The sequence below is a fragment of the Hyla sarda genome, chromosome 2 (assembly GCF_029499605.1).
Source record: "Hyla sarda isolate aHylSar1 chromosome 2, aHylSar1.hap1, whole genome shotgun sequence".
Lineage (NCBI taxonomy): Eukaryota > Metazoa > Chordata > Amphibia > Anura > Hylidae > Hyla > Hyla sarda.
In genome coordinates this window covers 500,489,307-500,517,243 of record NC_079190.1, presented here as the reverse complement: position 1 = coordinate 500,517,243, position 27,937 = coordinate 500,489,307, and the positions used below count along the sequence as shown (strand labels likewise).

The 27,937-nt window shown below is 47.5% G+C and overlaps 2 protein-coding genes across 4 annotated transcripts in view; both read right to left on the bottom strand.

Moving 5' to 3' along the window:
• Window positions 1-9,446, bottom strand: part of LOC130357211 (gastrula zinc finger protein XlCGF26.1-like) — a 128,517-nt gene extending 119,071 nt beyond the window's left edge. For 2 of the 3 annotated variants that reach the window (XM_056559813.1, XM_056559806.1), the window contains exon 1: window positions 9,103-9,308. In XM_056559813.1, coding sequence (XP_056415788.1) covers window positions 9,103-9,271 — 169 coding nt within the window. In that variant the 5' untranslated portion in view covers window positions 9,272-9,308. Of the gene's footprint in view, window positions 1-9,102; window positions 9,309-9,361 lie in introns of those variants that run through there. The other variant, XM_056559811.1, reaches the window with a different exon arrangement.
• A 3,376-nt stretch (window positions 9,447-12,822) lies between these two features.
• LOC130357231 (gastrula zinc finger protein XlCGF53.1-like) lies at window positions 12,823-27,662 on the bottom strand. Its single transcript, XM_056559837.1, has 3 exons — window positions 27,532-27,662; window positions 13,472-13,562; window positions 12,823-13,359 (listed from the first exon to the last, which is right to left on the bottom strand). Exons 1-3 carry the CDS (start codon window positions 27,540-27,542, stop codon window positions 13,138-13,140), a joined length of 324 nt encoding a protein of 107 aa, XP_056415812.1. The 5' UTR covers window positions 27,543-27,662; the 3' UTR covers window positions 12,823-13,137.
• Between the last annotated feature and the right edge of the window lie 275 nt (window positions 27,663-27,937).

Genomic DNA, 27,937 nt, shown 5'->3' with positions numbered 1-27,937 from the left:
CAAAATCCTTCTGGGAAAACGTTTTGTGGACAGATGAGACCAATATAGAGCTTTTTGGTAAAGCACATCATTCTACTGTTTACCAAAAACGGAATGAGGCCTACAAAGAAAAGAACACAGTACCTACAGTGAAATATGGTGGAGGTCAATGATGTTTTGGGTTGTTTTGCTGCCTCTGGCACTGGGGGCCTTGAATGTGTACAAGACATCATGAAATCTGAGGATTACCAATGGATTTTGGGTCACACTGTACAGCCCAGTGTCAGAAAGCTGGGTTTGCGTCCGAGATATTGGGTCTTACAGCAGGACAATGACCCCAAACATACGTCAAAAAGCCCCCAGAAATGGATGGCAACAAAGCGCTGGAGAGTTCTGAAGTGGCAGCAATGAGTCCAGATCTAAATCCCATTGATCACCTGTGGAGAGATCTTAGAATTACTATTGGGAAAAGGCGCCTTCCAATAAGAGAGACCTGGAGCAGTTTGTAAAGGAAAAGTGGTCCAACATTCCGGCTGAGAGGTGTAAGAAGCTTATTGATGGTTATAGGAAGACACTGATTTCAGTTATTTTTTCCAAAGGGTGCGCAACCGAATATTAAGTTAAGGGTGCCAATTATTTTGTCCAGACAATTTTTGGAGTTTGGTGACATTATGTCCAATTTGCTTTTTTTCCTCCTTTTGGGTTTAGATCCAATATACACAAAGGGAATAAACATGTGAATAGCAAAATAGGTTACTTTATTTTCTTGAAAAATTTCAGGGGTGCCAACATTTACGGCCATGACTGTACATATACATACACTCACATACAGTATGTATGTATGTATGTGTGCATATATATATATATATGTAATTTGCTTTTGTAACGTTTAGTAAGAACCAATGTCTTTTTCTATATTATCACTTGTGAATCAAGTGTTTTAATATTTTGACCATTGTTCACATTTAACATGCATTTTTACTATGTATGGTAGGTGGAGGCGAATAAAAGGGTTAAAGCTCTGGGAAGGTTCCCATGAGGGCGGATCCCAATCTTCCCCTCCATAAAAGCAATTCACTTGCACTATTGTTTTGTATGACTAAGGCCGCTGAGCGTGGCTGAAACGCGTCACCTTGTCATCATTCCCCGTTACCGCTGAATAAAACTGCATTGCTTGATATCCTGCTCTGGAAAATAATAATAATAAATAAATAATAATAATAATAATAATTAATAAATAATAATAATAATTAATAAATAATAATAATAATAATAATAATAATAATTAATAATAATAATTTATAAATATATAATAAAAAGTGATCAAAAAGCCAGAAAAGCACAAAAAACAGGTCCCGTTATAAACTGCAGCTTATGGGGTTACAAAAAATACCCTAACAGCTCAGTAGGTGTAGAAGAAAAAAAAAAGTTAGGGGTCATAATATGGCAATGAACAGAAAAAAAAAAAAAAAAACAATGGCGCTCTAGGTCGATAGGATATATAGAGTCAGGCTTACACACCAATAAACATACAAGTGATTTAATTAGTATGTTAAAAAATACAGAATAAACTAGTTATACAGTACAGGCACAGGGAACACGGGGATGAAGCAACAATAAAATAGAGATAGTCGTAAAAAAAAATTACAAAACATAAAAAACACAACTGCAAAAAAGCAAAGATGTACGTATAATAATTGGTTTAATATATACATATATATATATATTTATTAGAGTAGCAGTCTATATGTATTCCATAAAGCGGTCCTGTAATAAAAAAATTGTATATAAATAAAATGGGGGGTAATGGTCATGTTTTTGATCTTATTTATTTCTGAATATAGTTAATATTGGATTAAAGACAGACACATGCGAGCCTATGTCCATATGGCTCAAAGAGTAATACCGATTCCACGTGGCAAATTGCTGCACATAGTTTTTATGTTGTACTTTTCTGACACCGAGGTATAAGGGGTAATCTCTGGATAGCTCGGTCTAACAAATTCCGTGATCCATCCCAGTATTTTCTTTTTTTCCCTTTCACAAAATTATCCAAGTTTGGTATCGTTGGGATCGTTCTGACCCCAGTTTTACCGTATTGTGAATTTTTTTAAATGTGTTTTTTTTCTGCCTTTGTAATGCTTTATACAATAAAATAAAGTAGGCCAATGAAATGTACCACTTGTTCCACAAAAAAAAAATAAGCAACTTTGTCAGTGGAAAAAAAAATAATAATAATTATGGGTCTTAGAAGGGGAGGAGAAAAAATATATAAAAATAAATTAGCTGGGTCGTGAAGGAGTTAAAATTAAGATCAAATTTGATTTGCTTTGATAGGATTTCCTCTTTGTTCTATATTGTCGACATTTTGATATGAAAAGGGCTCCTCCTTAATAGCTGCTCCTGGACAAGGTAGCATTTGAACACTCACTCGATCATGAAATGAAAATTCCTTCTCTCGTGTATGAATTTTCTGATGTTTAGCCAGGTGAGATTTAGTGGTAAAAAATTTCCCACATTCTGAGCAAGAAATTATCTTCTCTCCTGTGTGAGTTCTCCAATGTCCCACAAGAAGTGATTTTCTAGAAAAACATTTACCACACTCCAAGCATGGAAAGGGCTTCTCCCCCGTGTGAATTCTCTGATGTTCCACCAGATAGGACGCCATGCTAAAAGACTTTCCACATTCTAAACACATAAAAGGCTTCTCCTCTGTGTGAGTTCCCTGATGACGAACAAGATTCGTTTTCCTTGAAAAACATTTGCCACATTCCAGGCACGAATATGGCTTCTCTCCCGTATGAGTTCTCTGGTGTTTAATCAGATCCGATTTCTTAATAAAACATTTTCCACACTCTAAGCATGACAATAGCTTCTCTCCTGTGTGAGTTCTCTGATGTCCAACAAGATTTGTTTTTCTCGTAAAACATTTGCCACATTCCAGGCATGAAAATAGCTTCTCTCCTCTGTGAGTTCTTATATGTTTAAGCAGATCTGATTTCTGATTATAACAATTGCCACATTCTGAACACATAAAAGGCTTTTCTACTATGTAAACTCTCTGATGTTCCAAAAAATTTGATTTTGGACTGAAAGATTTCCCGCATTCTGAATATGACAATCGCATTCCATCTATGGGAATTCTAGCTTGTGCAAGTAGATGAGATTCCTGTTCGAGATGCTGTTCATGGTTAAAATTTGCAAAAACTTCATGTCCAATTCTTTTTGTGCCAATCTGTGACGAATCATTTTCTACTCCAGAACAGGAAATTAAACAGAGAAGTTCATGGGCGTCTCGATTCTTGTTTTCACCTGGAAAAAGAAACAACATTTTACCCCCAAAAAATAAATTTATCCTATTTTGATATAATTTCGACGTGTAAAAGCCATACCATGAGCAAGACATATACGAAAATACATCTACCATTTGCCATCCTTCTTTCCCCTTGCCTACATCTCCCAGCAATCATTGCAGCTCTGCGTGCCCCCACCCACCTTTTCTGAGCAGCAGAGAGAGATTCAGTGTGTGATAGGCTAAGGCTGCACACACTTCCCAGTTCTCAGCACTAAAGAGAGCAATACTCATCAGTGAAACCACATGGTCTGCGTCTCTCAGGAGGGTGGGAGCTGCTTCCAGAGAGGAATTTGGGCAGAGAGCGTGGATGACTGGATAATGTCATTCCCTCAGTTCATGCAGGTAAGTGACAACCAGAGAAGGGAAACTGCTCTAAATAAGTAATGAATGATATTTAGACAATTAAATAGGTTGATGAGAGGGAAAGGATGGGTTAGGCTAAGTTTCTACTTTTTTTTTTTTTGTGCTGCGTTTTTTGGGTTGAAAAAAAAAAAAAAACACCTGAAAAAACGCCAGTGCAACGTCCTGCGTCTGGCGTTTTCTTGCCTTTTTCTCATTTGTGTGGAAATTGAACCTTGGCAGTTTTTTTTGGTACCCAAAATTTGTTGGGTACCAAAAAAAATAAATAAAAATGCAGCAGTGATGGAAAAGTTTTTATTAAACGAAATGTATATAACAAAATTGTTATTATTTATTAATAAAGTGTGTGTTTCCTTTTTTTTCCCCTCTATTTTTTAGGTATTACTACTACTCCCAGCATGGAACAGACTGTTCCATGATGGGAGTAGTAGCTGTACTAATAGACATATTGCCCAGGGTGTCAGTCCTGACACCCGCTGCGATCGTCCATAATATAGCAGAGATGGGGCTCTATACTGCGCTCGCATCACTGCTCTGTACTCCGGCCAGTGATGTGAATAGAACATCACTCGTTCATATTTTCCGCCCAGAGAGGGGATTGGCCGGATGGTTGCAGCCAATCACCACTCTCTGAGGGAAATATGAATGAGTGAGTGGCCGGAGTACAGAGCAGAGATGCGAGCGATGTATAGAGCCGCTCTGCATCTCTGCTATAGACAGGATGATCGCAGCAGATGTAAGGAGTGATACGCGCTGTAATCTTTCCTTAACTGCAGGTACTACTACTCCCAACATGGAGTACACTCTGCTCCATGCTGGGAGCTGTGTGTTCCATGCTGGGAGTAGTAGTACTACCTAAAAAAAAAAAAAAAAAATTAAAAAAAAAAAATTTAAAAAGAAAAAAAAAAAATAGTGAAACACACACACACTCCATTTTTATTATTGTCAGCTACATTTTTAGGTCCCCGACCGCCCACATAAATTGATCCCTGTTTAAAAAGTAATAAAAATTTTGTTATAAAAAAAGATACATTTCGTTAGATACTATTTTTTCCTTCCCTACTGTACCTTTTTTTTTTCAATGGTACCCTACGAAATTTTATAAAAAAAAAAATAAAAAAAAATAAAAAAAGGCATCTCCATCACTTTTTTGGATCGCTAAAGTCCAAAAAAAGAATGAAAACAGACTTAAAAAACGCTAAAGTTAAAACCCACATATCGTTTTTCTTGGCGTTTTTTCACTCCCATAGCCTTCTAATGGGAGAAAAACGCCACGACTTTGACAAAATAAAAAAATAAAAAGAAAATCACCAGTGGCTCAACATGCTGCGATTAACAACGATCTGAAAAACGCCCCCAAAAAAGAGTGAAAAAACGCCAAAAAGGATAAAAAAAAACGCTAAAGTAAAAAACGCCAAGTGGAATAAGAATTTTGCCATTTCTCATTGATTTACACCCAACATCTGGCTGCAGCGTTTTATGGCCGAAAAAACACCATGCGGCAGAATTGGCATTTTTCTTGGCGTTTCTCCCCAAAAAAAAACCAAAACCAAGTGGAATTCCAGCCTTATGGGTTTAGTTTCGCGGAGTACCAATTTAAGGAGGTAATAGTAATTTGTCCATTTATGTCTTTTCTATGTCTTGTCCATTATATTTCTGAGAATTTGCAATATCCCCAATCATGTCACAATTTTCCTCTTTTATTTGGCCTTTTTCTCCTCCTCCTCCTCCACCATTACATCTAGACCAGTGGTCTCCAACCTGCGGATTTCCAGATGTTGCAAAACTACAACTCCCAGCATGCCCGGACAGCCAACAGCTGTCCCGGCATGCTGGGAGTTGTAGTTTTGCAACATCTGGAGGTCCGCAGGTTGGAGACCACTGGTCTAGACTAGAGATGAGCGAACTTACAGTAAATTTGATTCGTCACGAACTTCTCGGCTCGACAGTTGATGACTTATCCTGCATAAATTAGTTCAGCATTCAGGTGCTCCCGTGGGCTGAAAAAGGTGGAAACAGTCCTAGGAGACTCTTTCCTAGGACTGTATCCACCTTTTCCAGCCGACCGGAGCACCGGAAAGCTGAACTAATTTACGCAGGAAAAGTCATCAACTGCCGAGCCGAGAAGTTCGTGACGAATCGAATTTACTGTAAATTCGCTCATCTCTAATCTAGACCATTGCCGAAAGGGACAAAACGTACACTTTTACATTTCTCATTGTTTATGTTGAAGAATAGTCTAGTGTTTCCTTTATTAGTTTTGGCAATGACTCTTTTTTTTAGTCTTTGCTGCCTTTGTCTTTTACACAAGGGCCCACTGTTAGGGCCCCATTATACACAGCAATTATGGGCTGAATGGGGCCAGCATCCCTTTGTGTAATGGGGCCAGTGATCAGAAAATGCTCGTTTGTTTACTGCGATTCATTTTGCTCTGCTTAGAAATCCTTATTAATGAAATACACATATTCCCGGGTAATTGGGGGGGGGAATCGTTCGTGTGGTCCTCCCATTAGATAGCCTTGCAATAGGCCCAGTAAACAAGCGCCGATCTGTAAGATCAGTGCTCATTTATAGAGAGAGTCCCAGCCGTGTAGTAAGACCCTTATATTCCTCTGTACACTCTTCTCCTGCCTGTCTATTGATGATAACCTCTTCACCTCCTGCTGAATGCTCCTCCATATGTTTCTTAACTGAATTAGACCTTCTGCACACAACCTCCTTTACCTCTTTACATTTTAAAGGGGTACTCCACTCCTAGACATCTCAGCCCCTTTCCAAAGGATAGGGAATAAGGTGTATGATCATGGCGGTCCCGCTGCTGGGGACCCCTGCGATCTCTGCTGCGGCACCCCAGACACCCGGTGCAAGGATTGAACTTCGCTCCGTGCCGGATGACTGGCGATGCGGGGCAGAAGCCCGTGATGCCATGGCAACGCCCCAACTGAACGCTGTGTGCAGCGCTGAGATCGCGGGGGTCCCTAGCAGTGGGACCCCTATCCTTTGGATAGGGGGATAAGATGTCTAGGGGTGGAGTACCCCTTTAAGTCTAAGAAAGCCTTCTGCTCTAGGTCATTGAATATCTAGGTTGAACTTGATGGACTCTTGTCTTTTTTTAACCTTACGAACTATGTAACTACGTAAATACGGAGACCTTTTAACTAGAGATGAGCGAACTTACAGTAAATTCGATTCGTCACGAACTTCTCGGCTCGGCAGTTGATGACTTATCCTGCATAAATTAGTTCAGCTTTCCGGTGCTCCCGTGGGCTGGAAAAGGTGAATAAAGACTCTTTCCTAGGACTGTATCCACCTTTTCCAGCCCACCGTAGCACCGGAAAGCTGAACTAATTTATGCAGGAAAGGGCATCAACTGCTGAGCCGAGAAGTTCGTGACGAAACGAAGTTCGCTCATCTCTACTTTTAACCCCTTACCTATCATCACCAAGAATAAGCCCCACTAGCCCCATATTGTTCCGGCAACGTTTACGGGACATGACATACATTTACCTACTGGCGATATGATGTAGATCCATTAGCTTCCTGAGGTCATGACCCAGGAAGTGGTTGTTGGACATAGATTTTTGAATACCGATGGTAGGTATGTACATGTCTGATGTCTGATGAAGGTCCTTGGCACATGGGCCAAAACACGTTGCATGGTTTTATTTGGTAATAAACACCTCATTAGATAAGAAGGATTAGCAGTGTTTTCTATATTTTGGAAATTGCCGAATCTGTCCTGCCACCCACCAGCACCCAGAGGACCCTGGGTTTTTTGACAATAATTAAGGCAAACAAAAGTTTCTAAATCCTGTTGTGAATTCTTTGTGGGTGCTGTTTTTAAAATTGGGGGGGGGGGGGGGGGGGGGGGGAGATATAAGGTGGTTTCTAGCATCCAGGCCACTCAAATCCTCTACAGACATAAATGTGGAGTTTGGAATGGAATTGATTTCTTCTGTGGACAGGTGTCTTTCATACAGGTAACATGCTGAGATTAGGAGTGTTCCCTTTAAGAGAGTGCTCCTAATCTCAGCTCCTTAACCTGTAGAAAAGACACCTGGGAGCCGGAAATCTTGCTGATCAATAGATGGGGCCCATCTGTCACTAATGGGGACATCGATGGACTTATCTACATGGCTGTATTAGGCCTCGTTCACATTGTCATTGGACTCCGCTATTCAGAGTTCTGTTGGCAAATCCGTCAGTACGACGAGAATTTAGCAGAGAAAGAAATACAGGGCATACACTTGATCCCTGATGCGATGTACAGTGGTCCCTCAACATACGATGGTAATCCGTTCCAAATGGACCATCGTTTGTTGAAACCATCGTATGCTGAGGGATCCGTGCAATGTAAAGTATAGGACAGTGGTCTACAACCTGCGGACCTCCAGATGTTGCAAAACTACAACACCCAGCATGCCCGGACAGCCGTTGGGCATGCTGGGTGTTGTAGTTTTGCAACATCTGGAGGTCCGCAGGTTGTAGACCACTGTTAGAGGAAGTTGTACTGTTAGAGGAAGTTGTATATGAAAGGCTCTCACCATTCTCTGACACCGATATAGAAGAACGAGGAGTGAACTGGAGAAACCCAGAACTTTCCTGCACGGATCCAACATTAAGGACCTGAGGAAAAAAAATCAGAAAGGAACCGAAGTTTATTATATGTCCAGGAAAAGGTCAGAAACTCCAAGAAGACAAGAACCAGGGACATCAACCCTGGGGCCCAAAATGTTCTATTCTAGATGAGGCTGAAGTCCTGGACTAATGTTTTGTGAAGCAGAAATATCCAAGATCTGTGGTGTCTAAGCACCAAAGGCTGTCCCCTGTGGCTCAGGTGTTGGGCCCCCTGAGGGACTGGGTCCACTCTGCACCATACTGTCAGTGTATTAACATCTGCACCAGCTCAGTAAAGACAATTATCCATAACCTGACGTCGGTGTTAATTTACTCCTCGTGTCTGGCCCAGGAGAAGCTGTCTCCAACCTTGGACTGTGTATAGGATAACTGTGCCCTGGCGTCACGAAGTAAGAAGGTATTTCCCTACACCACCCGTGGCTACCACACATCTACCTGATGGTCCAGTGGGATTTCCTCCTCTTCCTCTTTACAGTCCGGGGGACATAGAGGACGGGGACACCTCTCTGGGGGATTTATACTACTGGATCCATCTATAGGAAATAAACACAGTGACTGAATCCATTGTTATATGTGATGATCAGATGATGGGGGAATCTAGGAGATCCACAAACCTGCTGGTGATGTAAGGGACTGGTGATTCTCCATCATGACAACCTTGTAAAGATTCTTGTGTACCTGATGGTCCAGTGGGATATCCTCCTCTTCCTCTTTACAATCCTTGAGATATAGAGGACGGGGACACCTCTCGGGTGGATTTATACTCTCACCATTCTCTGACACTGATCGGGGTTCCTCCAGTTCTCTCCTCGTTCCTCCAGAACTTTCCTGCACGGATCCAACATTAAGGACCTGAGGAAAAAAATCAGAAAGGAACCGAAGTTTATTATATGTCCAGGAAAAGGTCAGAAACTCCAAAAAGACAAGAACCAGGGACATCAACCCTGGGGCCCAAAATGTTCTATTCTAGATGAGGCTGAAGTCCTGGACTAATGTTCTGTGAAGAGAAAGATCATGTCCAACATCTACCTGATGGTCCAGTGGGATATCCTCCTCTTCCTCTTTACAATCCTGGGGATATAGAGGACGGGGACATCTCTTGGGGGGATTTATACTACTGGATCCATCTATAGGAAATAAACACAGTGACTGAATCCATTGTTATATGTGATGATCAGATGATGGGGGAATCTAGGAGATCCACAAACCTGCTCTCTCCTCTTACCTGGTGATGTGAGGGACTGGTGATCCTCCATCATGACCTGATCCTTGTACAGATCCTTGTGTACCTGATGGTCCAGTGGGATATCCTCCTCTTCCTCTCTACAGTCCGGGGGATATAGAGGACGGGGACACCTCTCGGGTGGATTTATACTCTCACCATTCTCTGACACTGATCGGGGTTCCTCCAGTTCTCTCTTCGTTCCTCCAGAACTTTCCTGCACGGATCCAACATTAAGGACCTGAGGAGAAAAGAAGAAGAAGAAGGTATGAACTAGGGAAGATCCTCTCATGTGGTGATCAGACAGGATAGAATATTAATGGAATATTTTACACATCAAATCCGGGGCCCAAAAACTGATCTGTATATTCTAGATGAGGCTGCAATAATATATATGGGGAGATTTATCAAAACCTGAGCAGAGGAAGAGCGGAGCAGTGGCCATAACAACCAGATTACTGCTTTCATTTTAAAGAGACCTGTGAGAAATGAAAGAAGCGATCTGATTGGTTGCTATGGGCAACTGCACCACTCATCCTCTACACAGGTTTTGATAAATCTCCCCCATCTCAGTGACCGTATTCTGTAGCCATAGTAACCTCTCTGCTATTGGAAAATAAGGCTCAAAAATCTTTCTAAATGACTGAATATCGGGGGAGATTTATCAAAACCTGTACAGAGGAAAAGGTGCCGAGATGCCCATAGCAACCAATCAGATTTCTTCTTTCACTTTTGAAAAGGCCTCTGCAAAATGAAAGAAGCGATCTGATTGGTTGCTATGTGCAACTCAGCAATTTTTCCTCTGGACAGGTTTTGATCAATCTCCCCCCAATGTTCTCACTTCAGAGCGTAATTACCATAGAATCTCCCAGCGCCATCAGGGGCGATGATGTGGCCGGTGGATGTACAGAAGCAGGAGATAGGAGGCCTTCTGTTTTATTGGCTCACTAACCCCCCACCCCCCGGTGGCGGCCCTGTGTACAAGGTAGGGTCTGGTAGGGCAGGTACAGAATCCTGGTTGTCCGCTATCGGGAACGTGTTCAGCACAGGTGTGTCCACATCACTATTGGGAGTGTCCCCTATTCGGAAGGTACAAATGCAATAAGTCTTAAAGGGGTACTCCGACCCTAAGACATCTTATCCCCTATCCAAAGGATAAGGAATAAGATGTCTGACTGAGGGGGGGCCTGCCGCTGGGGACCCCCGCAATCTTGCATTCAGCACCCACCTCGGGGAGGTGCACGTTACGCTGCTAGCTCAGAATCCTCCGTGTGACAACCAAGGGGCCGGAGTATCGTGACGTCACATCTCCGCCCCTGTGTGATGTCACGCCCCCGCTATGCAAGTCTATGGGAGGGGGCGTCACGCCCCCTCCCATAGACTTGCATAGTGGGGGCGGGGCATAATGTCACCATGGGCGGAGTTGTGACGTCACGATACTTATTGGTTGCAGTCAGACATCTTATCCCCTATTCCCTTTATCCTTTGGATAGGGGATAAGATGTCTTATGGCCGGAGTACCCCTTTAAAAGGACTATGCTGGGAATAAGAAACTGTCGGCTAAGGGAGATTTTTAGTGTATTGTGCTGTTATTTACTCCATCATCTACAGGGGAGAACTTTACATTTATCCAGGATGAATCTTTATTGCCAAGTGCACAGAGGACGACATTTACCACAATCTTTTATGGACCCAGAAACTATTTATATCCACAACCAACACCAGATCATATAGGGGGAGATTTATCAAAACCTGTCCAGAGGAAAAGTTGCTGAGTTGCCCATAGCAACCAATCAGATCACTTCTTTCATTTTGCAGAGGCCTTGTTGAAAATGAAAGCAGCAATCTGATTGGTTGCTATGGGCAACTGGTCAACTTTTCCTCTGGACAGGTTTTGATAAATCTCCCCCATAGATCATATAGATGATATACTGCACTGCTGGAGGAGATTATGTGGTGTCCCAGGCTGTCCTGTGGCTTCGGATTGTCTCGGTTAGACCTGCAGCACCGGTATTGGGCCCACTGAGGGACTTATTGCGATATTAATTACATTTCAGCACTTTACCCAGAGTTAATATATATATTTTTTATAATTATTTTGTTATTCTTATGTATGTGTTACTGTGCCTTTAAAGGGGTATTCCGCCCCTTGACATCTTATCCCCTATCCAAAGGATAGGGGATAAAATGTCAGATCGCCGCGGTCCCGCTGCTGGGGACCCCTGGGATCCCCGCTGCGGCACCGGGCTATCATTACAGCACAGAGCGAGTTCGCTCTGCACGTAATGATGGGCGGTACAGGGGCCGGAGCATAGTTACGTCACGGCCCGCCCCTTACAATACAAGTCTATGGGAGGGGGCATGGCGGTCATCACGCCCCCTCCCATAGACTTGCATTAAGGGGACAGCCCGTGATGTCACGAGGGACGGAGCCATGACGCAACGCTGCTCCATCCCCCGTATCGCCCGTCATTACGCACAGAGCGAACTCGCTCTGTGCTGTAATGATAGCACGGTGCCGCAGTGGGGATCCCAGGGGTCCCCAGCAGCGGCACCGCGGCGATCTGACATCTTCTCCCCTATCCTTTGGATAGGGGATAAGATGTCTAGGGGCGGAATACCCCTTTAAGCAGAGGGCATTGTAAACCCCATGTGACCCTTCCTGCCATTGGGAACCCCCTAATTCTAGCCCATATAGAGTAGTGGGGGAGGAGTTGCCCCATTTCAGTGTTAGTCACTGTGGAGAGCAGAGCACCAGTGTGGTAAAGGTGTGAGGAGAAGCTCCAACGGAAGATCAGATCTACTTTATCCCCTCATTCTGCATGGATCACCCGCACGGTGGAGAAGAGGCTACAAGACCTTGACAGAACCCTAGCTACCAGGATCAATCATCTATTCTCTCAAGTCAGTATCAATTAATTGGGTGAAAGCACCACAAGTCCCAGCAAGGCAACAGGGCTCCCAAGAGGTTACGCTGCATCCTCTCACTCTGGACCATAATGTCCGTGTAATACCATCTGCACCCAGCTCAGTAAAGACAGTTATCTGTAACCTGACATCGGTGTGTTCCTTTACTCCAATGTCTGGCCCAGGAGAAGCTGTCTCCAACCTCAGAACGTGTATATGCTAACGGTGCCCTGGCGTCACGAAGTGATCAGGTATTTTCCTACACAACAATTATATTAATCTATAGAGAATTTGTAGATATCTCAGCTTCATCTACCTGATGGTCCAGTGGGATATCCTCCTCTTCCTCTTTACAATCCTGAGGATATAGAGGACGGGGACATCTCTCGGGGGGATTTATACTACTGGATCCATCTATAGGAAATAAACACAGTGACTGAATCCATTGTTATATGTGATGATCAGATGATGGGGGAATCTAGGAGATCCACAAACCTGCTCTCTCCTCTTACCTGGTGATGTGAGGGACTGGTGATCCTCCATCATGACCTGATCCTTGTACAGATCCTTGTGTCCTAATAAATACTCCCACTCCTCCATGGAGAAATAGACAGTGACATCCTGACACCTTATAGGAACCTGACACAGACAATGATACAATTCTCCTCCAGACACTTCATACCTTGGTGTTATTGTATAATGTCCCAGCATTCCCAGCAGCGCTCACCTCTCCAGTCAGCAGCTCAGTGATCCTGGAGGTAAGTTCTAGGATCTTCTGCTCATGTTTCAGTGAATGAGGTGGAGGCTCCTCGGGGGCGGGGCTCTGACTCCTGCTCCAGTCTCCTGACACACGGGGTGTCACACACTCACCAGACGACTTCTTCACTACTGTGTAATCCTGTGTATGGGGAGACACTGATCACTACAGAGAGAAGAAGAATCCCGCACCTTTCTGCTCATTTCCCTGCTTTATTAATAGAGATACAACTGAGGTCATGTGACCCTCTCACCTCTCCAGTGATCCAGTAGATCATCTCAAGGATGAGGTTTAATATCCTCCCAGACATGTGGTCTCTGTCCGTCTCCATCCTTGGTCGGTCACTGAGGAGAAGGATTATGGGCTTTATAAGAAACCTGAGGGGCCCCATGGAGGATCGGGTATAAATGACATGTGATAGAACATCCGCCATGAAGAATCGTGGTCACTGGTTGTGAATTATAGAAGATACTGATACCAGCATGCAATATAGGCAACTTAACTATTTAGTTTCACATATTCATGATTTCTGTCCATTATATGATATAGAAGACATCCCTTCCGTAATACATAATCTATAACAATTTGTAAGAGCCCTAAATGCCCTGTATAACACTGCGAGGTCACCTAGGATGTATCTATGGACTTCTGAGCAGGTAAAGTTAATTGGGTAATGGATGGTGCCCAGTAGTAAAAAAATAAATAAAAAACTGGCACACCTAACAGAACAGATACAGAACACTCTCTGCCTCTACAATTATTATATACTCACTGTCCCTCACAGAGATCATCACCCAACACCTGCTATCTCTATAATGGCTGCTGAAGCTATGTGCATAGGCTTTTATAGTGGCTCGTACATTACCTCTATACTGTCTCCTAATTGGCTGGATGAGCTGTTTGAAAGGGGTTTCTTCTTCTCCTTTCTGCCATGTGGCTGACGTTATTTTAGCAGACTCTGCCAAACCAAACCACCCTACATTCAAGTTCTAGCAAAACCAAACTTTTGTCAAAGTTTTTTTAAACACTTTAGGGCGAAGGGCGTACCTGTACGCCCTTGTCCCGCTCCCCTTCTATGATGCAGCCTCAGGAGCTGAGCCTGACAGGACCCGTGGCTAATGCCAGACATCACTGATCGCAGTGAGGTATGTCATTAACCCCTTAGGAACTGCAATCAAAGTTGATCGCGGCGTCTAAAATATAAAACAAACAAAAAAAAAAAAAAAAACGGCAGCTCAGCAGAGCCAAGCGGGACCACCGCAGTGAAAATGAGATGTCTCAATCAGCTGAGAGGACGGTGGGAGGGCCTCTACCTGCCTCCTTGCTGTCTCATCGGTGGCCTTAGAAGCCTGGAGCAATCGACACCTTCCCTAATAAAAGTTTGAACCACCCCACTTTTCCCATAATAAAAAAAATAAATAAATAAAACAAATATGTAAACAAAAATAAACATATATATGTGGTACTGTACTATAAAAATATAATAATTAAACCGCACGGACGATGGCGTATACGTAAAAAAATATACCAAAGTCAAAAAGTGCATATTTTTGGTCACTTTGTATACCCTAAAAAAAGTACAAAGAAAAAAAAATGCATAAAAGGCGATCAAAAAGTCCCATCAAAACAAAAGTAGTCCCAATAAAAAGTACAGACCACGGCAAAAAAATTAGCCCTCACAGCCCCGTATACGGGAACATTTTTAAAAATGCTAATTTTTGTACAAAATTTTTTAACAAGAAGTAAAACAAATTAAAGTCTATATAAATTTCGTATCATTGTTATCATATGGACCTACAGTAGATAAGGTGTCATTTTTACCGACAAGTGTACTGCGTAATATTGGAAGCCCTCAAAAATAACAAAATGGCTTTTTTTGTAGTGAATTTTGTGTGGGAATTATTGATGTTATTACAAAATGAAATTGGTGGTGTAAAAAACAAGCTTCATAAGGGTATGTAGGTGGAAAACGGTAAGTGTTATGATATTCCGAAAATTAGGTGGAAAAAACGAAAGTAAAAAAAAAAAAAAAATACCTATGTCCTGAAGGGGTTAAAAGGTAATTTTAAAAGTATTTGATTGTTCTTACAGATGAATGTAATAATATAGTATTGGACTGATCCATTCTATCAGTGATCTATTAGCTCGGCCTGTCTATGGCAGGCTGCACCAGTAGATTAGTTACAAAAGTCTAGTAAAGGCCTTAGGTTGCCATGACAACAGATTCGTTTCCTGCCATCACATAGCGGGCCCCCAGTCCGACCCCTAAACCACCAGGGGCTCCTGTTTGATTTGATAGATGTCAGTGTTTGTATGATCCGATGTGAACGCGTCCTTATTGTCTCATTGTGTTATTGTTTGTTACACAGAGATTGGGAGACAAATGGAAGGAGACCGAGCAATAGCAATGTCTCTGCATGAAAGTCCACCACAGATTGTGAGGCGAGGCGTGTGCGCGTGCAGCAGAGGCGCGTGCGCGTGCAGCAGAGGCGTGTAGTGTGCGCGTGCAGCAGAGGCGTGTAGTGTGCGCGTGCAGCAGAGGCGTGTAGTGTGCGCGTGCGCGTGCAGCAGAGGCGTGTAGTGTGCGCGTGCAGCAGAGGCGTGTAGTGTGCGCGTGCAGCAGAGGCGTGTAGTGTGCGCGTGCAGCAGAGGCGTGTAGTGTGCGCGTGCGCGTGCAGCAGAGGCGTGTAGTGTGCGCGTGCAGCAGAGGCGTGTAGTGTGCGCGTGCGCGTGCAGCAGAGGCGTGTAGTGTGCGCGTGCGCGTGCAGCAGAGGCGTGTAGTGTGCGCAGTGCGCGTGCAGCAGAGGCGTGTAGTGTGCGCGTGCGCGTGCAGCAGAGGCGTGTAGCGTGCGCGTGCAGCAGAGGCGTGTAGTGTGCGCGTGCGCGTGCAGCAGAGGCGTGTAGCGTGCGCGTGCAGCAGAGGCGTGTAGCGTGCGCGTGCAGCAGAGGCGTGTAGCGTGCGCGTGCAGCAGAGGCGTGTAGCGTGCGCGTGCAGCAGAGGCGTGTAGCGTGCGCGTGCAGCAGAGGCGTGTAGCGTGCGCGTGCAGCAGAGGCGTGTAGCGTGCGCGTGCAGCAGAGGCGTGTAGCGTGCGCGTGCAGCAGAGGCGTGTAGCGTGCGCGTGCAGCAGAGGCGTGTAGCGTGCGCGTGCAGCAGAGGCGTGTAGCGTGCAGCAGAGGCGTGTAGCGTGCAGCAGAGGCGTGTAGCGTGCAGCGTGCAGCAGAGGCGTGTAGCGTGCAGCAGAGGCGTGTAGCGTGCGCGTGCAGCAGAGGCGTGTAGCGTGCGCGTGGCGAGTAGCGTGCAGTGCGGTGCAGCAGAGGCGAGTAGCGTGCAGTGCGCGTGCAGCAGAGGCGAGTAGCGTGCAGTGCGCGTGCAGCAGAGGCGAGTAGCGTGCAGTGCGCGTGCAGCAGAGGCGAGTAGCGTGCAGTGCGCGTGCAGCAGAGGCGAGTAGCGTGCAGTGCGCGTGCAGCAGAGGCGAGTAGCGTGCAGTGCGCGTGCAGCAGAGGCGAGTAGCGTGCAGTGCGCGTGCAGCAGAGGCGAGTAGCGTGCAGTGCGCGTGCAGCAGAGGCGAGTAGCGTGCAGTGCGCGTGCAGCAGAGGCGAGTAGCGTGCAGTGCGCGTGTCAGCTAGAGGCGAGTAGCGTGCAGTGCGCGTGTAGTAGAGGCGAGTAGCGTGCAGTGTGCGTGTAGTAGAGGCGAGTAGCGTGCAGTGTGCGTGTAGTAGAGGCGAGTAGCGTGCAGTGTGCGTGTAGTAGAGGCGAGTAGCGTGCAGTGTGCGTGTAGTAGAGGCGAGTAGCGTGCAGTGTGCGTGTAGTAGAGGCGAGTAGCGTGCAGTGTGCGTGTAGTAGAGGCGAGTAGCGTGCAGTGTGCGTGTAGTAGAGGCGAGTAGCGTGCAGTGTGCGTGTAGTAGAGGCGAGTAGCGTGCAGTGTGCGTGTAGTAGAGGCGAGTAGCGTGCAGTGTGCGTGTAGTAGAGGCGAGTAGCGTGCAGTGTGCGTGTAGTAGAGGCGAGTAGCGTGCAGTGTGCGTGTAGTAGAGGCGAGTAGCGTGCAGTGTGCGTGTAGTAGAGGCGAGTAGCGTGCAGTGTGCGTGTAGTAGAGGCGAGTAGCGTGCAGTGTGCGTGTAGTAGAGGCGAGTAGCGTAGGTGCAGTGTGCGTGTAGTAGAGGCGAGTAGCGTGCAGTGTGCGTGTAGTAGAGGCGAGTAGCGTGCAGTGTGCGTGTAGTAGAGGCGAGTAGCGTGCAGTGTGCGTGTAGTAGAGGCGAGTAGCGTGCAGTGTGCGTGTAGTAGAGGCGAGTAGCGTGCAGTGTGCGTGTAGTAGAGGCGAGTAGCGTGCAGTGTGCGTGTAGTAGAGGCGAGTAGCGTGCAGTGTGCGTGTAGTAGAGGCGAGTAGCGTGCAGTGTGCGTGTAGTAGAGGCGAGTAGCGTGCAGTGTGCGTGTAGTAGAGGCGAGTAGCGTGCAGTGTGCGTGTAGTAGAGGCGAGTAGCGTGCAGTGTGCGTGTAGTAGAGGCGAGTAGCGTGCAGTGTGCGTGTAGTAGAGGCGAGTAGCGTGCAGTGTGCGTGTAGTAGAGGCGAGTAGCGTGCAGTGTGCGTGTAGTAGAGGCGAGTAGCGTGCAGTGTGCGTGTAGTAGAGGCGAGTAGCGTGCAGTGTGCGTGTAGTAGAGGCGAGTAGCGTGCAGTGTGCGTGTAGTAGAGGCGAGTAGCGTGCAGTGTGCGTGTAGTAGAGGCGAGTAGCGTGCAGTGTGCGTGTAGTAGAGGCGAGTAGCGTGCAGTGTGCGTGTAGTAGAGGCGAGTAGCGTGCAGTGTGCGTGTAGTAGAGGCGAGTAGCGTGCAGTGTGCGTGTAGTAGAGGCGAGTAGCGTGCAGTGTGCGTGTAGTAGAGGCGAGTAGCGTGCAGTGTGCGTGTAGTAGAGGCGAGTAGCGTGCAGTGTGCGTGTAGTAGAGGCGAGTAGCGTGCAGTGTGCGTGTAGTAGAGGCGAGTAGCGTGCAGTGTGCGTGTAGTAGAGGCGAGTAGCGTGCAGTGTGCGTGTAGTAGAGGCGAGTAGCGTGCAGTGTGCGTGTAGTAGAGGCGAGTAGCGTGCAGTGTGCGTGTAGTAGAGGCGAGTAGCGTGCAGTGTGCGTGTAGTAGAGGCGAGTAGCGTGCAGTGTGCGTGTAGTAGAGGCGAGTAGCGTGCAGTGTGCGTGTAGTAGAGGCGAGTAGCGTGCAGTGTGCGTGTAGTAGAGGCGAGTAGCGTGCAGTGTGCGTGTAGTAGAGGCGAGTAGCGTGCAGTGTGCGTGTAGTAGAGGCGAGTAGCGTGCAGTGTGCGTGTAGTAGAGGCGAGTAGCGTGCAGTGTGCGTGTAGTAGAGGCGAGTAGCGTGCAGTGTGCGTGTAGTAGAGGCGAGTAGCGTGCAGTGTGCGTGTAGTAGAGGCGAGTAGCGTGCAGTGTGCGTGTAGTAGAGGCGAGTAGCGTGCAGTGTGCGTGTAGTAGAGGCGAGTAGCGTGCAGTGTGCGTGTAGTAGAGGCGAGTAGCGTGCAGTGTGCGTGTAGTAGAGGCGAGTAGCGTGCAGTGTGCGTGTAGTAGAGGCGAGTAGCGTGCAGTGTGCGTGTAGTAGAGGCGAGTAGCGTGCAGTGTGCGTGTAGTAGAGGCGAGTAGCGTGCAGTGTGCGTGTAGTAGAGGCGAGTAGCGTGCAGTGTGCGTGTAGTAGAGGCGAGTAGCGTGCAGTGTGCGTGTAGTAGAGGCGAGTAGCGTGCAGTGTGCGTGTAGTAGAGGCGAGTAGCGTGCAGTGTGCGTGTAGTAGAGGCGAGTAGCGTGCAGTGTGCGTGTAGTAGAGGCGAGTAGCGTGCAGTGTGCGTGTAGTAGAGGCGAGTAGCGTGCAGTGTGCGTGTAGTAGAGGCGAGTAGCGTGCAGTGTGCGTGTAGTAGAGGCGAGTAGCGTGCAGTGTGCGTGTAGTAGAGGCGAGTAGCGTGCAGTGTGCGTGTAGTAGAGGCGAGTAGCGTGCAGTGTGCGTGTAGTAGAGGCGAGTAGCGTGCAGTGTGCGTGTAGTAGAGGCGAGTAGCGTGCAGTGTGCGTGTAGTAGAGGCGAGTAGCGTGCAGTGTGCGTGTAGTAGAGGCGAGTAGCGTGCAGTGTGCGTGTAGTAGAGGCGAGTAGCGTGCAGTGTGCGTGTAGTAGAGGCGAGTAGCGTGCAGTGTGCGTGTAGTAGAGGCGAGTAGCGTGCAGTGTGCGTGTAGTAGAGGCGAGTAGCGTGCAGTGTGCGTGTAGTAGAGGCGAGTAGCGTGCAGTGTGCGTGTAGTAGAGGCGAGTAGCGTGCAGTGTGCGTGTAGTAGAGGCGAGTAGCGTGCAGTGTGCGTGTAGTAGAGGCGAGTAGCGTGCAGTGTGCGTGTAGTAGAGGCGAGTAGCGTGCAGTGTGCGTGTAGTAGAGGCGAGTAGCGTGCAGTGTGCGTGTAGTAGAGGCGAGTAGCGTGCAGTGTGCGTGTAGTAGAGGCGAGTAGCGTGCAGTGTGCGTGTAGTAGAGGCGAGTAGCGTGCAGTGTGCGTGTAGTAGAGGCGAGTAGCGTGCAGTGTGCGTGTAGTAGAGGCGAGTAGCGTGCAGTGTGCGTGTAGTAGAGGCGAGTAGCGTGCAGTGTGCGTGTAGTAGAGGCGAGTAGCGTGCAGTGTGCGTGTAGTAGAGGCGAGTAGCGTGCAGTGTGCGTGTAGTAGAGGCGAGTAGCGTGCAGTGTGCGTGTAGTAGAGGCGAGTAGCGTGCAGTGTGCGTGTAGTAGAGGCGAGTAGCGTGCAGTGTGCGTGTAGTAGAGGCGAGTAGCGTGCAGTGTGCGTGTAGTAGAGGCGAGTAGCGTGCAGTGTGCGTGTAGTAGAGGCGAGTAGCGTGCAGTGTGCGTGTAGTAGAGGCGAGTAGCGTGCAGTGTGCGTGTAGTAGAGGCGAGTAGCGTGCAGTGTGCGTGTAGTAGAGGCGAGTAGCGTGCAGTGTGCGTGTAGTAGAGGCGAGTAGCGTGCAGTGTGCGTGTAGTAGAGGCGAGTAGCGTGCAGTGTGCGTGTAGTAGAGGCGAGTAGCGTGCAGTGTGCGTGTAGTAGAGGCGAGTAGCGTGCAGTGTGCGTGTAGTAGAGGCGAGTAGCGTGCAGTGTGCGTGTAGTAGAGGCGAGTAGCGTGCAGTGTGCGTGTAGTAGAGGCGAGTAGCGTGCAGTGTGCGTGTAGTAGAGGCGAGTAGCGTGCAGTGTGCGTGTAGTAGAGGCGAGTAGCGTGCAGTGTGCGTGTAGTAGAGGTCGAGTAGCGTGCAGTGTGCGTGTAGTAGAGGCTGAGTAGCGTGCAGTGTGCGTGTAGTAGAGGTGAGTAGCGTGCAGTGTGCGTGTAGTAGAGGCGAGTAGCGTGCAGTGTGCGTGTAGTAGAGGCGAGTAGCGTGCAGTGTGCGTGTAGTAGAGGCGAGTAGCGTGCAGTGTGCGTGTAGTAGAGGCGAGTAGCGTGCAGTGTGCGTGTAGTAGAGGTGAGTAGCGTGCAGTGTGCGTGTAGTAGAGGTGAGTAGCGTGCAGTGTGCGTGTAGTAGAGGTGAGTAGCGTGCAGTGTGCGTGTAGTAGAGGTGAGTAGCGTGCAGTGTGCGTGTAGTAGAGGTGAGTAGCGTGCAGTGTGCGTGTAGTAGAGGTGAGTAGCGTGCAGTGTGCGTGTAGTAGAGGTGAGTAGCGTGCAGTGTGCGTGTAGTAGAGGTGAGTAGCGTGCAGTGTGCGTGTAGTAGAGGTGAGTAGCGTGCAGTGTGCGTGTAGTAGAGGTGAGTAGCGTGCAGTGTGCGTGTAGTAGAGGTGAGTAGCGTGCAGTGTGCGTGTAGTAGAGGTGAGTAGCGTGCAGTGTGCGTGTAGTAGAGGTGAGTAGCGTGCAGTGTGCGTGTAGTAGAGGTGAGTAGCGTGCAGTGTGCGTGTAGTAGAGGTGAGTAGCGTGCAGTGTGCGTGTAGTAGAGGTGAGTAGCGTGCAGTGTGCGTGTAGTAGAGGTGAGTAGCGTGCAGTGTGCGTGTAGTAGAGGTGAGTAGCGTGCAGTGTGCGTGTAGTAGAGGTGAGTAGCGTGCAGTGTGCGTGTAGTAGAGGTGAGTAGCGTGCAGTGTGCGTGTAGTAGAGGTGAGTAGCGTGCAGTGTGCGTGTAGTAGAGGTGAGTAGCGTGCAGTGTGCGTGTAGTAGAGGTGAGTAGCGTGCAGTGTGCGTGTAGTAGAGGTGAGTAGCGTGCAGTGTGCGTGTAGTAGAGGTGAGTAGCGTGCAGTGTGCGTGTAGTAGAGGTGAGTAGCGTGCAGTGTGCGTGTAGTAGAGGTGAGTAGCGTGCAGTGTGCGTGTAGTAGAGGTGAGTAGCGTGCAGTGTGCGTGTAGTAGAGGTGAGTAGCGTGCAGTGTGCGTGTAGTAGAGGTGAGTAGCGTGCAGTGTGCGTGTAGTAGAGGTGAGTAGCGTGCAGTGTGCGTGTAGTAGAGGTGAGTAGCGTGCAGTGTGCGTGTAGTAGAGGTGAGTAGCGTGCAGTGTGCGTGTAGTAGAGGTGAGTAGCGTGCAGTGTGCGTGTAGTAGAGGTGAGTAGCGTGCAGTGTGCGTGTAGTAGAGGTGAGTAGCGTGCAGTGTGCGTGTAGTAGAGGTGAGTAGCGTGCAGTGTGCGTGTAGTAGAGGTGAGTAGCGTGCAGTGTGCGTGTAGTAGAGGTGAGTAGCGTGCAGTGTACGTGTAGTAGAGGTGAGTAGCGTGCAGTGTACGTGTAGTAGAGGTGAGTAGCGTGCAGTGTACGTGTAGTAGAGGTGAGTAGCGTGCAGTGTACGTGTAGTAGAGGTGAGTAGCGTGCAGTGTACGTGTAGTAGAGGTGAGTAGCGTGCAGTGTACGTGTAGTAGAGGTGAGTAGCGTGCAGTGTACGTGTAGTAGAGGTGAGTAGCGTGCAGTGTACGTGTAGTAGAGGTGAGTAGCGTGCAGTGTACGTGTAGTAGAGGTGAGTAGCGTGCAGTGTACGTGTAGTAGAGGTGAGTAGCGTGCAGTGTACGTGTAGTAGAGGTGAGTAGCGTGCAGTGTACGTGTAGTAGAGGTGAGTAGCGTGCAGTGTACGTGTAGTAGAGGTGAGTAGCGTGCAGTGTACGTGTAGTAGAGGTGAGTAGCGTGCAGTGTACGTGTAGTAGAGGTGAGTAGCGTGCAGTGTACGTGTAGTAGAGGTGAGTAGCGTGCAGTGTACGTGTAGTAGAGGTGAGTAGCGTGCAGTGTACGTGTAGTAGAGGTGAGTAGCGTGCAGTGTACGTGTAGTAGAGGTGAGTAGCGTGCAGTGTACGTGTAGTAGAGGTGAGTAGCGTGCAGTGTACGTGTAGTAGAGGTGAGTAGCGTGCAGTGTACGTGTAGTAGAGGTGAGTAGCGTGCAGTGTACGTGTAGTAGAGGTGAGTAGCGTGCAGTGTACGTGTAGTAGAGGTGAGTAGCGTGCAGTGTACGTGTAGTAGAGGTGAGTAGCGTGCAGTGTACGTGTAGTAGAGGTGAGTAGCGTGCAGTGTACGTGTAGTAGAGGTGAGTAGCGTGCAGTGTACGTGTAGTAGAGGTGAGTAGCGTGCAGTGTACGTGTAGTAGAGGTGAGTAGCGTGCAGTGTACGTGTAGTAGAGGTGAGTAGCGTGCAGTGTACGTGTAGTAGAGGTGAGTAGCGTGCAGTGTACGTGTAGTAGAGGTGAGTAGCGTGCAGTGTACGTGTAGTAGAGGTGAGTAGCGTGCAGTGTACGTGTAGTAGAGGTGAGTAGCGTGCAGTGTACGTGTAGTAGAGGTGAGTAGCGTGCAGTGTACGTGTAGTAGAGGTGAGTAGCGTGCAGTGTACGTGTAGTAGAGGTGAGTAGCGTGCAGTGTACGTGTAGTAGAGGTGAGTAGCGTGCAGTGTACGTGTAGTAGAGGTGAGTAGCGTGCAGTGTACGTGTAGTAGAGGTGAGTAGCGTGCAGTGTACGTGTAGTAGAGGTGAGTAGCGTGCAGTGTACGTGTAGTAGAGGTGAGTAGCGTGCAGTGTACGTGTAGTAGAGGTGAGTAGCGTGCAGTGTACGTGTAGTAGAGGTGAGTAGCGTGCAGTGTACGTGTAGTAGAGGTGAGTAGCGTGCAGTGTACGTGTAGTAGAGGTGAGTAGCGTGCAGTGTACGTGTAGTAGAGGTGAGTAGCGTGCAGTGTACGTGTAGTAGAGGTGAGTAGCGTGCAGTGTACGTGTAGTAGAGGTGAGTAGCGTGCAGTGTACGTGTAGTAGAGGTGAGTAGCGTGCAGTGTACGTGTAGTAGAGGTGAGTAGCGTGCAGTGTACGTGTAGTAGAGGTGAGTAGCGTGCAGTGTACGTGTAGTAGAGGTGAGTAGCGTGCAGTGTACGTGTAGTAGAGGTGAGTAGCGTGCAGTGTACGTGTAGTAGAGGTGAGTAGCGTGCAGTGTACGTGTAGTAGAGGTGAGTAGCGTGCAGTGTACGTGTAGTAGAGGTGAGTAGCGTGCAGTGTACGTGTAGTAGAGGTGAGTAGCGTGCAGTGTACGTGTAGTAGAGGTGAGTAGCGTGCAGTGTACGTGTAGTAGAGGTGAGTAGCGTGCAGTGTACGTGTAGTAGAGGTGAGTAGCGTGCAGTGTACGTGTAGTAGAGGTGAGTAGCGTGCAGTGTACGTGTAGTAGAGGTGAGTAGCGTGCAGTGTACGTGTAGTAGAGGTGAGTAGCGTGCAGTGTACGTGTAGTAGAGGTGAGTAGCGTGCAGTGTACGTGTAGTAGAGGTGAGTAGCGTGCAGTGTACGTGTAGTAGAGGTGAGTAGCGTGCAGTGTACGTGTAGTAGAGGTGAGTAGCGTGCAGTGTACGTGTAGTAGAGGTGAGTAGCGTGCAGTGTACGTGTAGTAGAGGTGAGTAGCGTGCAGTGTACGTGTAGTAGAGGTGAGTAGCGTGCAGTGTACGTGTAGTAGAGGTGAGTAGCGTGCAGTGTACGTGTAGTAGAGGTGAGTAGCGTGCAGTGTACGTGTAGTAGAGGTGAGTAGCGTGCAGTGTACGTGTAGTAGAGGTGAGTAGCGTGCAGTGTACGTGTAGTAGAGGTGAGTAGCGTGCAGTGTACGTGTAGTAGAGGTGAGTAGCGTGCAGTGTACGTGTAGTAGAGGTGAGTAGCGTGCAGTGTACGTGTAGTAGAGGTGAGTAGCGTGCAGTGTACGTGTAGTAGAGGTGAGTAGCGTGCAGTGTACGTGTAGTAGAGGTGAGTAGCGTGCAGTGTACGTGTAGTAGAGGTGAGTAGCGTGCAGTGTACGTGTAGTAGAGGTGAGTAGCGTGCAGTGTACGTGTAGTAGAGGTGAGTAGCGTGCAGTGTACGTGTAGTAGAGGTGAGTAGCGTGCAGTGTACGTGTAGTAGAGGTGAGTAGCGTGCAGTGTACGTGTAGTAGAGGTGAGTAGCGTGCAGTGTACGTGTAGTAGAGGTGAGTAGCGTGCAGTGTACGTGTAGTAGAGGTGAGTAGCGTGCAGTGTACGTGTAGTAGAGGTGAGTAGCGTGCAGTGTACGTGTAGTAGAGGTGAGTAGCGTGCAGTGTACGTGTAGTAGAGGTGAGTAGCGTGCAGTGTACGTGTAGTAGAGGTGAGTAGCGTGCAGTGTACGTGTAGTAGAGGTGAGTAGCGTGCAGTGTACGTGTAGTAGAGGTGAGTAGCGTGCAGTGTACGTGTAGTAGAGGTGAGTAGCGTGCAGTGTACGTGTAGTAGAGGTGAGTAGCGTGCAGTGTACGTGTAGTAGAGGTGAGTAGCGTGCAGTGTACGTGTAGTAGAGGTGAGTAGCGTGCAGTGTACGTGTAGTAGAGGTGAGTAGCGTGCAGTGTACGTGTAGTAGAGGTGAGTAGCGTGCAGTGTACGTGTAGTAGAGGTGAGTAGCGTGCAGTGTACGTGTAGTAGAGGTGAGTAGCGTGCAGTGTACGTGTAGTAGAGGTGAGTAGCGTGCAGTGTACGTGTAGTAGAGGTGAGTAGCGTGCAGTGTACGTGTAGTAGAGGTGAGTAGCGTGCAGTGTACGTGTAGTAGAGGTGAGTAGCGTGCAGTGTACATGTAGTAGAGGTGAGTAGCGTGCAGTGTACATGTAGTAGAGGTGAGTAGCGTGCAGTGTACATGTAGTAGAGGTGAGTAGCGTGCAGTGTACATGTAGTAGAGGTGAGTAGCGTGCAGTGTACATGTAGTAGAGGTGAGTAGCGTGCAGTGTACATGTAGTAGAGGTGAGTAGCGTGCGGTGTACATGTAGTAGAGGTGAGTAGCGTGCAGTGTACATGTAGTAGAGGTGAGTAGCGTGCGGTGTACATGTAGTAGAGGTGAGTAGTGTGTAGTATACATGTAGTAGAGGTGAGTAGTGTGCGGTGTACATGTAGTAGAGGTGAGTAGTGTGTAGTGTACATGTAGTAGAGGTGAGTAGTGTGCAGTGTACATGTAGTAGAGGTGAGTAGTGTGCAGTGTACATGTAGTAGAGGTGAGTAGTGTGTAGTATACATGTAGTAGAGGTGTGTAGTGTACATGTAGTAGAGGTGAGTAGTGTGCAGTGTACATGTAGTAGAGGTGAGTAGTGTGCAGTGTACATGTAGTAGAGGTGAGTAGTGTGCAGTGTACATGTAGTAGAGGTGAGTAGTGTGCAGTGTACATGTAGTAGTGGTGAGTAGTGTGCAGTGTACATGTAGTAGTGGTGAGTAGTGTACATGTAGTAGAGGTGAGTAGTGTGCAGTGTACATGTAGTAGAGGTGAGTAGGGTGTAGTGTACATGTAGTAGAGGTGAGTAGTGTGCAGTGTACATGTAGTAGAGGTGAGTAGTGTGTAGTGTACATGTAGTAGAGGTGAGTAGTGTACATGTAGTAGAGGTGAGTAGTGTGTAGTGTACATGTAGTAGAGGTGTGTAGTGTACATGTAGTAGAGGTGAGTGTGTAGTGTACATGTAGTAGAGGTGTGTAGTGTGCAGTGTACATGTAGTAGAGGTGAGTAGTGTGTAGTGTACGTGTAGTAGAGGTGAGTAGTGTGCAGTGTACATGTAGTAGAGGTGAGTAGTGTCTAGTGTACATGTAGTAGAGGTGTGTAGTGTACATGTAGTAGAGGTGTGTAGTGTACATGTAGTAGAGGTGAGTAGTGTGTAGTGTACATGTAGTAGAGGTGAGTAGTGTGTAGTGTACATGTAGTAGAGGTGAGTAGTGTGTAGTGTACATGTAGTAGAGGTGAGTAGTGTGTAGTGTACATGTAGTAGAGGTGAGTAGTATGTAGTGTACATGTAGTAGAGGTGTGTAGTGTACATGTAGAGGTGAGTAGTGTGTAGTGTACATGTAGTAGAGGTGAGTAGTGTACATGTAGTAGAGGTGAGTAGTGTGCAGTGTACATGTAGTAGAGGTGAGTAGTGTGCAGTGTACATGTAGTAGAGGTGTGTAGTGTGCAGTGTACATGTAGTAGAGGTGAGTAGTGTGTAGTGTACATGTAGTAGAGGTGAGTAGTGTGTAGTGTACATGTAGTAGAGGTGAGTAGTGTGTAGTGTACATGTAGTAGAGGTGTGCAGTGTACATGTAGTAGAGGTGTGCAGTGTACATGTAGTAGAGGTGAGTAGTGTGCAGTGTACATGTAGTAGAGGTGAGTAGTGTGCAGTGTACATGTAGTAGAGGTGAGTAGTGTGCAGTGTACATGTAGTAGAGGTGAGTAGTGTGTAGTGTACATGTAGTAGAGGTGAGTAGTGTGTAGTGTACATGTAGTAGAGGTGAGTAGTGTGTAGTGTACATGTAGTAGAGGTGAGTAGTGTGTAGTGTACATGTAGTAGAGGTGAGTAGTGTACATGTAGTAGAGGTGAGTGTGTAGTGTACATGTAGTAGTGGTGAGTAGTGTGTAGTGTACATGTAGTAGTGGTGAGTAGTGTGTAGTGTACATGTAGTAGAGGTGAGTAGTGTACATGTAGTAGAGGTGAGTGTGTAGTGTACATGTAGTAGTGGTGAGTGTGTAGTGTACATGTAGTAGAGGTGTGTAGTGTACATGTAGTAGAGGTGTGTAGTGTACATGTAGTAGAGGTGAGTAGTGTGCAGTGTACATGTAGTAGAGGTGAGTAGTGTGTAGTGTACATGTAGTAGAGGTGAGTAGTGTGTAGTGTACATGTAGTAGAGGTGTGTAGTGTGTAGTGTACATGTAGTAGAGGTGAGTAGTGTGTAGTGTACATGTAGTAGAGGTGAGTAGTGTGCAGTGTACATGTAGTAGAGGTGAGTAGTGTGTAGTGTACATGTAGTAGAGGTGAGTAGTGTGTAGTGTACATGTAGTAGAGGTGAGTGTGTAGTGTACATGTAGTAGAGGTGAGTGTGTAGTGTACATGTAGTAGAGGTGAGTGTGCAGTGTACATGTAGGGGGCGCTGTGTTCTTGTAGATTATAGGGGGTGACATCTCCCATGTACCTGCTCCTCATGTTCCGGGGTCTCCAGAGATGTTACAGCTCTGAATAGTCTGCACTGCATGTTCTCCTGCTGTAGGTCTCTTCCTGCTTCTTCTCCCACCATACCCAGCATGCCTAGGGGCAAGGAAGTCATCATCACTCTCAGCTCCGCCCCCCCAAGGCTCCTTTGTATTGCAGTCACATGACCTCATACTGCAGCCTGGCTATGAATGAGCTCCATTGTTGCCCTGTGGTGACCAATTATAACCTCTCCATCACTTCATCCCCTCCCTGGTCTTTTAACCCTTTAAGACGCAGGAATAAAAAAAATAAAAAATTCCTCCTCTCCCTCTATTAGCCATAACTACATTAATTTTACACCTACAGAACCATATGAGGATTGTTGTATATATATATATATATATTTT